At 49.9% G+C, this 12,156-nt stretch overlaps 1 protein-coding gene across 1 annotated transcript in view; it reads right to left on the minus strand.

The window, feature by feature from the left end:
- CYFIP2 (cytoplasmic FMR1 interacting protein 2) overlaps positions 1-12,156 on the minus strand; it is a 111,266-nt gene that overhangs the window by 18,155 nt on the left and 80,955 nt on the right. The window contains exons 25-27 of the mRNA XM_058677749.1: positions 4,704-4,847; positions 3,498-3,588; positions 2,573-2,703 (exon numbers count right to left, since the gene is read on the minus strand). Of these exons, the coding sequence (XP_058533732.1) occupies positions 2,573-2,703; positions 3,498-3,588; positions 4,704-4,847 (366 nt within the window). The remainder of the gene's footprint in view (positions 1-2,572; positions 2,704-3,497; positions 3,589-4,703; positions 4,848-12,156) is intronic.

The raw sequence follows: 12,156 nt of genomic DNA on the forward strand, positions 1-12,156 counted from the left end.
TCCTTCTGCTACCGCTTACCAGCAGGGGGCTCTGTGCGGATGGCTGAGGCAGCACAGACCTCCAACTACAAAGGAAAACACATTAATACTCACCCATAAGCACTGTGATTGCTCCAGAGATAAGCTAGAGTAATACCACGAACATATTTGTGATATGCACCTGTAATGCATGTGTATTGCCTACAAATGAACAAGACGAGCTAACAATATAGCAGCAGTTGAAAATTCATGCTTCAATTAGTATACTCCTGTACTGAAGAATACTATAGGGCAATACAAGAGCCATGCACAACAGGCACATCCAATGACAAGAAAAACTAGTGTCTGAACATAGAGATCAACTGTTTCTTGGGTTACAATGGGTGTATTCACACACAAAATTATCCTAAAACCCACATACTTATGGGGCTTTGGATAATATTGCATCTTCAGTTTTGAGGAAGAGAAGAGCTTACAACATACCTCTGTCCAAATGATCAGCCTTTTTCATTGCTATACCCCCGACTCACGAATTAGGTGACTCACCTGCTTTAGCAATTCAAGCCACAGAAGGCAGGGGTTGATAGCACATTAACACACACCCACAGTAAAAGCTCTACAAATCTATTAGGACAACAGAATAGGAAAGAGAAATGGGGCAAAGATTCCCAGCTCTCCCCATTACATGTTTTTTGTTCCTGGTTTTTCTATAACAAAGCTTCTATTTTATAATTTTTAGGTCAACAGTAACACATGCCCGTGTCTGCCTTATGCGAAACTAGGACATTCCAGGTGAGGCTTGTGGGTTGCCTTCTCCCCCTGGCATCTGGAAAAATGATTCTCTGTTATTGTGCTGAAAAAAATCTAGAAATAAAAAGCATATTATTTTCTGGGTCTCACTTGCTTTTTTACATGCCGGGTACGACGCGTCTTACCGTCTTATCCGATCACTTGATCTGTTCACCAGCCATTGTGGCTTTGATCATTTTCTACATCGAGAGGCACAAAGTCACGTTAGCCCTCATCATGGCAAGTACCTCCGAGTCTCCAGCAGGAGCGGTGATCGACTCACACAACCCTTGGTTGGCCATTAGGCCTACTACTTTGACTTTTGTTTTATATACTTGGTTCAAAGACCTTTAAAGAGTTCATGCTTTGTTTTGACCTGTGGAACTATGACTTTGTGGAGTTTGAGCCCTGTTTCCCCACCCGCAGTGCAGACACCAAGGAATGGGGTCAGTCCTGCAAACCCACACTTGCCTTTTGCCATGCTGTGTGACTCCAAGTGAGTTGCTGCTCTCACTTGGGCATAGAAGGGGTGGGAGCGCTCACGCTGCTGGGGACTCAGCCTTGATGATCACTGACCCCAAGTGTCCTGCCTTGCTTAGAAGTATCTGCAGGTGACCACGTAGACAGGGATGTCTGAGGAAAATTGTTTCTTTCCTCGCAGCCCTCAGCTCTTGTCCGCCTCCTGGAGTCTGAATGGATTCCTGTGGAGTCATGCTGCAGAGGAACAAATTGCTGGCTCGAGAGCCCGTTACAGCAGCAACAGAGACTCCACTCCAAGGATGAGCAAACTTGGCCCAGCTTCCTGCTGCCCGGCAGACGAGGGCCTGGCAGTAGCTTGACCTAGTTCTGCAATTAAGACATGAATGCTGCTGCGCTTGCAGACAGTTGGAGAGGGGAGAATGGGTCCTAGTCTATTAAAGTTTCCTCTTGTCACTGCCTTCTGTCTACCTCCTCTGACCTATTGCCACAGGGTGCACCTTGGCCTGCATATGGCCTTGTCCTTCATGCTCTGTCCACTTGATTTTACTCCCAGCACCTCAGGAGCTGTGCAGAAGTCAGCCCCGTCTCTGCCGTGCTTGCCCCAGCCTCCTGCAGTGGCCCCGACCACTTGCCCTCCACTGCCCGTCCCCCCTCAGCTCACACAGGGTGCTGTGCTATTCCTTGCAGACATCAACAGCATCATGCTCGACACCAGCACCTCCCTCCCTGATGTGACCACATGCCATCACTGTTAACTGCCGATTCACTCACGCGTCACCACCTGCAGTGCTGCTCCAGAGGCATCTACCTGCGTCCCTGTCTCCCTCCTGTGGACAAAAGCTGCAATTGCTTTGCCTCTGGGCTGGTTGCCCACAACCAATAACTCCGCAGAACTGGTTAAAAACTGAAAGTAGCCAGACTAAAATTACTGTCTCCCATCCCAGTCCAGCTTGGCAGTCCTTTCTCTCAGTCAAGGACAGCAGCTCCAGGCCACCTGCTCTAGCAAGTCCTCCCTCACCCTGTTTCACAGTCCGCTTTCAACCCCCATAAGGCACACTGCCAGGGTCAACACAGGACTTCTGTGCCGGTGGGCACAGGAGATGTGATAGACCGGCCACCACAACATGTCCCAGCACCACGCCCCACCTCTGGTAGCCAACTGCATGGAAAATGAGAGGCCTGCACTAAGGGCAAAGGACATCTAGTGAAGGGGCGGAGGGGCAGGATTGGAATCCAGGCTGTCTGACTCCAAGGTTGATGCCCCTCCCAGTGGGGTCATGGCCAGGGGCTGCCACACTCAATACCCTCTGGCCTCGGGACTCACCAGTGCTTGCTCTATGAGGAGGCAGAACAGAATGGCATTGCCCACTTCCCTCAGGCTCTGGAACACATCTGTTTTGAGCTCGGCATACTCAATGATGTCCTTCAGCTGATGGTGGAAGAATTCCAGGATCCCTGTGAGGAATAGGCTGGTCAGGTGGAAGTGGACACTGCCCAGCAGGTTTTATGGGTAGCAGGACCAGGCCCCCACCAACCAAACCATGCAACCTACTTCAGAGGGGCCCGGTACTAAAGCACAGGAGGCTACTGGCTCTGCGCTCATATTGAGCAACATGCAGAGCACCCTTGAATTCCCCAGCCCCTCTAAAATTTGTCTGAATTACATCCATCTACAATTGATCTGCAATATCTCATTTAATATAGTACTACGGACCAGGTGCCATGATGCTGTTTTCGCATGTAGCTCAGAGAACATAAACAGCAAGCGCAGAGGCCCACAGCTCTCGCATGGGTACTTGGCATCGAGGAACAGAGCGTTCTGCCCCATCCCTTTTCTAACACACTTACCTAGCACCTGACGTCAGGGCCTTTGGAAAACCACCACCAAAGAAAATAAACAATACAACAACATCTTTTCTGACTGCCAGGCCCTATACTGAGTGGCAAAGATGCCCGTTTGCTCAGTAACCTTGGGATACTAGGCGCCGTCCCCTGGGGCAGCACCTCTAATGCTCAGCCAAATGGAAGAAGGTCTCCCAGGCATGCTTACTTAACACAGCCCCGTGCAAATACATCTTCCGGTGCAGCAAGGCACCACCTCCCATCTGCTGCGAATCCTGGGAGGTGGGCCTGGCAGGAAGCGGGCAATGAGAGATGGGCCTGCTCAGAGGAACGGCCAAGGGTTCAAGGCTACCTAGCCAGGGCAAGCGGTGCCTGCTCCCTGCCCTGGGGGAGCAGCCGTCACCTACCTGGGGAGCCATACTCGTGCCGGGGCAGACGGCATATCTTGGGCATCACCTCGATCAGAGTCTTCACGTACTGGAGGATGGTTCCTTGGAGCTGCCAGAAAAGGAGCTGTGATGAGCGAATTTGCTGGCATGGCACGGCACAGCATGTGTCATGCGACGCTCGCCTGCTTGGGGGTTGGTACACCCGACCTGAGAGTAGAGCCCTGCTGCCTTCCGGGAGGAGGTGGGCTCTCACCTGAAGGCTGTGGGGACTATCGCACTGATCTTATTCAGGGACAGTGACACTGTGTAGGACAGAAAAGGTAGCTCTTGTTGCTCTCTTGGACGGAGAACCTCCAAGAAGAGCATTGGTCAAGGTGTGGGGTCCTTGCGAGGGGGTGTGGATGCTTGTACGTGACTCAGATTCAAGAGCTAAAGAGAAACAGGGTCAGGGACCCGTGGGGATTGAGCCACATGATGTAATTTAAGCATGGAAAATGCCTGGCGCGTTCATGCTTCCTGCATCCCTGGCAGACATCCTTAATCTGTGATCATCTTTTCCCTTTCACATCTGGATTTAGCTCCACAATCCTTTATGATCCATGACCCCACATAGCTGCTGCCAGAGAACTGCAGTTGGTAGATGAACCCTGTTTGCTATTCCTATCCTGGTCACACGTTACCTTGTTTATTTCTCTCTCTGTCATATTGAATTTCCAAGAAAGTCTTACTGAGATGTTTTGTCCTTTGCTTCAACCACCTTGCAGAAACAGCAAGGTGGTACAGTGACAGTCTCCTTGAAGTAGTGGAATACTTCTGGTGGTAGTGATTTAGCAAGAACTCCCAAGGGACAGATGGGCAGAGACTGATTAGGGATGTCTGCCAGAACCCAGGCAGGGGGTGGACCATGGCAGCGCCTGTGTCACCAACTGGGTATCCTTACATTCCGTAATGCAGCACAGGCTGCGAGAACGAGGACCCAGCAACAGGCCTTGCAAGACAAAATCAGAATTTCTGGGTTCAGTCACCAAAAACAAGTCAGGGTCAGGAAAGGGGAGGCAACACCACCGGTCAAAAGTGGGCACGGCAGTGGAACTGAACGATGGCTACCAACCACCAAGGGGTACAGGAAAGGACACCCTGGACAACTTTCCCAGACAGAGCTGGGATGTGCTGTTATGGGTCACGAAAGCCACCGTCTCCTACAGAAAGCCAGCCTTGGCTTACCAAGCTCTTGACGATCTTCAGCAGTTCCTCCATGACCACCGCGATGCCCTGGTACCCCAGCAGTCTGCAGATGGTCTTGAAATGAGGGGGTCCCACGAAGTTCCTGTAGGAACTATAGATGTGGCTGTAGGCAATGTTGAGAGGCTGGAAGACAGAGGTGGTGGCAACTCAGCAGCTGAGAGACCTGCTGGGAGCTGTCCTTCTGACAGAAGGGACGTCATGTGCTCTCTCAATGGGGGTCCCACGAATGAGTCTGCATGCAGAGGGGGTGGTCTGTGACAGGCCAGGGTAAGGCTCAGGGAGGGAGTAGTGGCTGCTTCTGGCATAGTAGCGGGGAGGACTTCCAAGCAAATAGCCCTGGAAGGGACTCTGCCACCCACAACTGCCCCTGCCGCCTCGCGGGAACGTTTATTCAAACTGAGCCACAGTAGGGATTAAAACAGCTGCTGTCCCTTCTCTAGAGGCTTGTCTCATACTAGAAAATGCTAGAACCACCATGTGAAAAACTCAACCACTGACTTAAGAAGGTTGCCGTTTTTCACTAGTAACTCCACCCATGACAGGTTGCAGTCCTCAGCATCAGCGAACTCCACACAGGGGAAAGTCTCTTGGGCTTTTGAAGGCGAAGTTTCCTAATTCCATGCACTCACGAGGATCAGGTGACATGAGTGGTTTCCTAACTTGTGGACCTGTTGTCCATACGAAATGACAATGCAAGCTGTTCTGATCAGCTGCTGGGGGCTCAGCCCTGGCCAAGTCTTGACTACTCTACGTGACCTCTGGGCCCCATGAGACACCCTATATAAACTGGAGTGACAGCCTAATCCCTATCTCAGAACACACAGGGCCAGAACAGGAGGCCCCAGGTTGTCTCACTGGTTGGCACAGAAGGTACTGCCGACCACTGCTGCTTCTAAAATGCCAGCACCCTGAGGAGCACCTCAGACCTCTGCATGCGTTATCGTTCAAGGCTCACAACACACCCAGGTGATGGGCCACACCCTTTCTACTGTTTTGCACATGGCACAGTGGAGGCTCAGGCTGGTGAACAACTTGCTCAAGGTCACACAGGTGACAGACACCTGAACGCCAATGAACCAGGAATGGCCAGTTCCCAAGTCCATGCTCTTAACCTCTCCTGTAACCGTGAACTCTGCAAGCTGCATTCTGTCATAAACCATACTCAACTCTCAATAAAGCTTCATTTCAAAACTGAACGCTAAGTAAAGTGTTTCTATCTGGAATTGTAAAACATGTTGTACATAAACATAAAAATATGAGAAAACCACTTGTGATAGTCTATCCCTAAAATTACCAATTGGCTAATTAGAAATTTTATACAAATTAAATAAGAACTATAATGATGCCTTGGAGAAATGAGAGATTTCCAACTCCCTTTGTAGCTCTTATGGGAGAATTAAACTATATTTAATCTAAGTTTTGAGTTTCGTTCATTTTACTATGCATGAATTATTCTAAAATTCACATGCTTCATAATTATCATACCTTCTAAAAATGATGAGACACAAAAAATCTGATTAGAGTTCCCACGAATGAGTGAGTGACACATCAGACACCCACGCATTCTCCAGGTTGGATAGCAGGTCACTGGGTAAACTCGCACCTCTGCATCAGGCGGCTTGCAGTGTGAGCCCGAGCAGCCTTCTGTACCCAACCCCGAGGAGTTAGCCTGGCCGACTCCGCCACAGCCATGGAGAGGGACAACCTGTGTGCAGTTTCTACATCTCGGGGCCAGAGTGGGTCTCTGCAGGTAGGGAAACAGACCTGACTCCAAAGTGGGATGTTCACTGACACTGGCATTCAGCAAACCCTGCGCATCTGTGAACGGCTGAGCTCCATGTACCCCATGTAGTAATCACATGGGTTCGTATCATGTAAGTGTGGGCAGTAAATTTATTCTACTGCCTGTGGATGAGGGATCAGGACTAGGTTGAGTTGAGACAAATAGGATACATGCTGATAGGAGCTACTTTCTCCTATAGGAGCAATCTTAGTTCTAGTGTAGTTCCTGAAGGCCCGGGCTGTATTCTGTTTCCTTCCCCAGGGCCGAGGAGCATCCAGCAAACACCAAATAGACAAACCATCATGCAGCTGTATACACACTTACGGTCTGTGTGCACAAAAGTTTGTGACTTTAATTCCGACATTGAAATCCTACTCCAGAGTGGGAAGATGTTAGCAGATAGTTAGGGTGCAAGGGTGGGGTCCTCCTCAAAGTGATTAGGGCTTAGGGCCTCACTGCTACATGAGGACTTAGTTGGAAAATGGCTGTAGACCAAGAAATATCCACTCCCCAGACACTGGAGCTGTTGGCAACCTTTAGATCTGGAAGAAATCAGCCTGGCTAAATCCTTTCCTTGCAACCGCCAGGATCCGGTATAGGTGCCAGTGCATGCCCCAGCTGCTTCACTTCCCATCCAAGCTGCATGCTTATGGCGTGGAAAAGCAGTAGAGGATGGCCCAAAGCCTTGGGCCCCTGCACCCACATAGGAGATTCAAAATAAGCTCCTGGAACCTGGCTTCAGATCGGCCCAGCTCCAACAGTGAAGTCCATCTGGGAAGTGAACCAGTGGGTAGAAGATCTTTGTCTCTACTTCTCTCTGTAAAAATCTGCCTTTCCAATAAAAATTAAAAATCTCTTAAAAATTCAAAAATACAAAAAATAAAGGGAAGATGTAAAGGCAGAAGCGTGCTTTGCTGAAAGCATTCCTGCTGGAAAGGCTGGCACCTGAAGCCTGCACAGATGCGGGTGACGACCCGAGGGGCTCGTTGCCATGGATGCGTCTGGTGCATCTGCTAGCCTAACAGCCTTCTCACCCCCACCCACACTGAGGACGCTAGGACCCTCAGAACCCAGGAGAGCTCGCACCACTCCCTCCTTTGTCCGCTTTTCAAAAATCCTCTGGGAAAAAATTTTTTTTTGAGTAGCAGGGAGCTTTTAAATAGCTACCTCTAAGGGAAGGACTGAGATCAACAAACTACTTACATATACATATATATATTTTTTTCTCCCTCTCTCTCATTCTCTTGCTTTATCTCAATCTGGAGGATGGGCTATGGGTAAGCACACCTAATTCCAAATTCCAAGTCCATACATTTACTAGTTCAGTGCTCCTAGGTGAATAATCAGCTCTCTAAGCCTTGTTTTCTATGATGTAACAATACCAGGTGCAACAGGCTCTCTGCAGGTTTAAAATAGATCTGTAAAGTGGTCAGAATGGTGCCTAGCACAGTGAAATTCTAGATTATAGCCATAGCCATATTATGTCTCCTGAGTTGGTCTAGAAAGACAGAAAAGCACAGCTTCCTGGTCAAGTGTCCCCCACTCCAGCTTTGGCTACAACTGCAATTCTTAAATGCGGGTAGGGGAGTGTGATTTGCAGGGAAAATCTTAGACAACACAGCAAGTATCCCTTCAAGGAGCAAGACTGAGGTCAGAGCTGGGGAAAGCTGATGAAATGCACCCAAATATGCAGATTATGCTCAATACAAAAAAACAAAACCAATCCAAAACAACACACGCACACACACACACAACAAAAACACAGATGTGAGCTTCCCCTGACAAACTGCGCTGGGTCGACTCCACTGCAAACGCCCAAGTGTGGGTGAGCAACAGGGAGCCCCCTGCCCAGCACCGGAGGACAGGTCAAGGGTGCTCCAGTGCTCCCTCTGGCGGCCTGAGCGCTCAGGCATCTTCCCGGGTGCTCACCCTTCTCACCAGCTCCCTCAACTTGGCCCTCCCCAGAGGGGATGTTAGAACCAAGCTTCCCTAAAAGCTCCTGGTAAGCACAGATGCTTACAAACATATGGTCAGACACACAAACCATTCAGCAGGCCTTCCCAGCTTAGGCACAGCAGAATCATTTTGGAATTGTTTTTGCCACACACAAATTGTAAAAAAAAAAAATTCACTACAGAGACCCATCTAGTAGACCCCAGAGGCCTCCCCCTGGCTGACACGGCTGGTCAGTCCCAGCCTCCAGTCTGGCCTGGAAGCTTAGGCCTTAGTTGCTGGCCCATGCTACATTTCCCACAGGCAGGATGGACATGAAATAGGCAGAATTCAAACTCTTCACTAAACCAGTTCCTCCCCACCCACCCCTGCTCGCCCTCCATGATGCGGCACACACATGCAAAGGGAAACACACGCATGCTGAAAAGGACATGCACACACACCCCCGGAGGGCACCCATCTGACCTGCTGGCTCAATAGGAGGCTGGGCCCTATTGAGAAAATGTGGGAATAGGGAAGCCTGGGCATTTTCTGAGGTTTGGCAAAGAAAAACAGGAAGGCAACATGACTTGAGACACTGGACACTTGCCACAAATCTCGCACCCCTAACCAGCTCTGCCCACTGATGCAAGTGGCAGGCAGCGCTGAACAGGAACTAAGCACGCCTCCCATCTATTGACTGTAGCACATTTAAAACCACACTGCACCACATAGGTAACTTCAGGAGACCTCAAGCTGACCCTGATCTGCATTTTTTTTAAAGAAAGCAGAACAATATTTAAGGGCAAGAAAAAAAAAATACAGTGCGTTTGATCCGGTAGAGAGTAATATTTGGAAAATAGCTAAGAAAAATTGTGGCAAAATCATTTACTATAACAATCACCTTCAGAGTTTTTAGTATTATATATGGACTTCTACTCATTTGGCCTTCTCTCTCACACCAGATGGGAAATGTGACCAACCACCTCACACGCTGCCTAATTCTTCTAGCCAACCAAATTTGTAAGCAATTTGCATCCCCACTCTCTGGAATCATAATAGCTGTTTTCAGAGATCCCTAGAGGAATTAAAACTGTTCCTAATTTCCTGTTTTTTTTTTGTTACATTTTCTCTCATGAATTCCACCAGCTCACAAACACAAACACAGCTCTCTAACTCAGGTCAAAGAGCTGCAGGCCTAGCAATTCCTCTGCAGGTCAGGGAACGGGGGAGGTGAACCCTTACAATAGCAATACTGCTTGTCAGAAAGGTCATGGGCACGATTGTTCACAGCTTGGTGAGGCTGTGGGTGATGTGTCTGTCCCTTCTGGATGTCTGCTGAGCTACAAGGAAGCGTCTCCAACAGTTGGGGTCTTTGTTGGCCTTCCCAGCTCAAAGGGTAAAGGGGTCACCTTGTGATCTCAAGGAGTGAGGCTCCTTTCTTTTAAAGCCACGGAACAAGCGCTTTGGAGGAGGCAAAGGAACAGCACCCAGCCTCCTGACGCAGACATGCCGCATCCCCACAAGGGCGTTTAGAGATGCTAACATTTCGGAGGAAGCCACTGTCATCATCGCTCTCCAGCAGGGGTACCAGTGCAGGAAATGCTTCTCTGCTGATATTCTCACATAGTAATCCTTTCTAACTGCCCGGGTAGTACCCGAGGCAGCTGTCGCAGGGCTCGTGAACGCACACCACAGAGACCTATTCTCTCACATGTCTGGAAGTCATCAAGGCCAAACCATCAGGGAGTTGGCAGGGCCATCCTCTCTGCAAAGGCTTCTGGACAGAACCCATTTCTGGATTCTTTCAGCCTCTGCTGGCTGCCAGCACTACCCAGCTTGTCAGCACACTGCTCCAAGTCTCACTCTGTCTTATCAAGTGCTGACTTCTGCTTCTCCTACAAGACACTTGGGATGCCATGCCAGGCCCCTCCTGATCATCTTCCCACATTAAGATCACTCGCTTAATCAGACCTGCAAAGGACTTCTTCAAAGAGAGCCCTATTTGTAGGTTCAGATTCAGATCTGACCTCTTTGAGGACCAAAAGAGGTAGAACCTAGACGGGTTCTGCCCTAGGTACTGCTAGCAGAGGAGCAGCAGCCTCCTGGACTGGTGAACCCATGGTGTGTGGTGGCTGGGAGTAGAACCACACAGACACAGGGTGCGTGGTGGCTGTGAAGCAGGTGGAACAGCTGGTGGTGGTGTCACGGGGCCAAGGGAGACACTTTGCTCAGTCTAGCTTGCAGGCACTGGCATTCAGGCATTTGTGTGGGGCTGAGTGAGTCCCAGCTCCTGGGGCCTAACGACTGCAGTTTCACAGGGGCAGGTGTAGCAAGCACACGAGGAATTTCCCTGAGATCCAGTCATCGCTCAGGCAGGAACATCACATAGACAATGACAATCATGCTACACCAAAGATCACAGCAACGACACCAAAGAACCATCAGGAAAGGACTCATTTAATGCATGAGTTATGCCACAGTCTGTATCATTTGGAAGAAGTTTTATGATACTCTGTAGACTTGACTGTCTAGAATATGTATTTTTAAAGTTTTGATGCACATATTGACCACTGGATCATCGTTCAAGTTTTTGCTTTGACTTCTCACATTGTCCCTAAGTGACAGAGCTCCCCAGCAAGTGAGCGGAGCAAATACGTGCTGAACTGATATTCCAAAGGAGCTGACCGTGTCCCTCCCTGCTCTGTGGCTACATTCAGGTGGCTGGATGTTCCCTGTGAGGCCTCTCAGCTCTCGGCCTGTCTACATCATTCGAGAACCTGCTGTCCTCTGCTGTCTTGAGGCTGCCTCTCAAGGGAAGCTAATTTCAGCTCCTGGCTCTCTTGCTGGTCATCCTTTCCCACTTAGGCCACACACAAGTACCTGGACGTACGGAAGGAAGGTTGTTTCTGATGCTGCAGAAGCAGCAAGCTTAGTTAGGGTACCACCCCAGGGACAGGGGTCTCACATTAGCTTGTTCCTCTCATAAAGGCCACTGCTGACAAACCCTGACAGCCCAGCGGGGTAGCACAAGCCCCGGCATGCTGAGCCAAGGCCTCAGTTCCCACTCCTGATTCTGCCCAAGAGTAATCCAGCCGCTTGGGGAGAGCAGTCTTCTCTCGGGACTGAGAGACACGAGGATCTAGAGCTCGCCTTTGCTGAGCATCTTCTGCAGATCAAAAGCTCACAGCTAAAAACATCATCCAGGAGCGTTAAAAATAAGCTCGCGCTTGCTGTGGTAGAGGGCTTCAGTCTCCCTTGTCCCTCTGCAGGCTCCCTAGTCCTGGTATTTTTATTTCCTCTTAAAATAACCTCTTCAGAGGACACCTGCGAACCATGGCACGGTCCTTTCTGTAAAGGGGATGTGCTCTGCACCACAGGGGAGTCCCCATTAGTCTTTGGCAGGAGACACGGCCGGCACAATGTGGCAGACAAGAGCCAGGCTCCTGGGAAGGCTGAAAGCTTCCAACAGCAACAGAGTACCTGCCTGGTCTGCAGACACAGCCGCCTCCCCGAGCCCTTGACCAGGGGACGGGGCCTGCTTCTGCAGGCAGCTCTTCCTGACGCTTTGACTGCTGTCCAGGTGAATCACAAGGACAGAAAGCCAAGTAGACTAAAGCTGCCTTTTCAAGGCCACACTCTGCGCACACTCCTTCCGTCCTGCCGTGTATCTGCGTGACGGCCATGGTCTATTTCAGACATGCCCCATGGTCTCTT

The sequence above is a fragment of the Ochotona princeps genome, chromosome 19, assembly GCF_030435755.1.
Source record: "Ochotona princeps isolate mOchPri1 chromosome 19, mOchPri1.hap1, whole genome shotgun sequence".
Classification (NCBI taxonomy): domain Eukaryota; kingdom Metazoa; phylum Chordata; class Mammalia; order Lagomorpha; family Ochotonidae; genus Ochotona; species Ochotona princeps.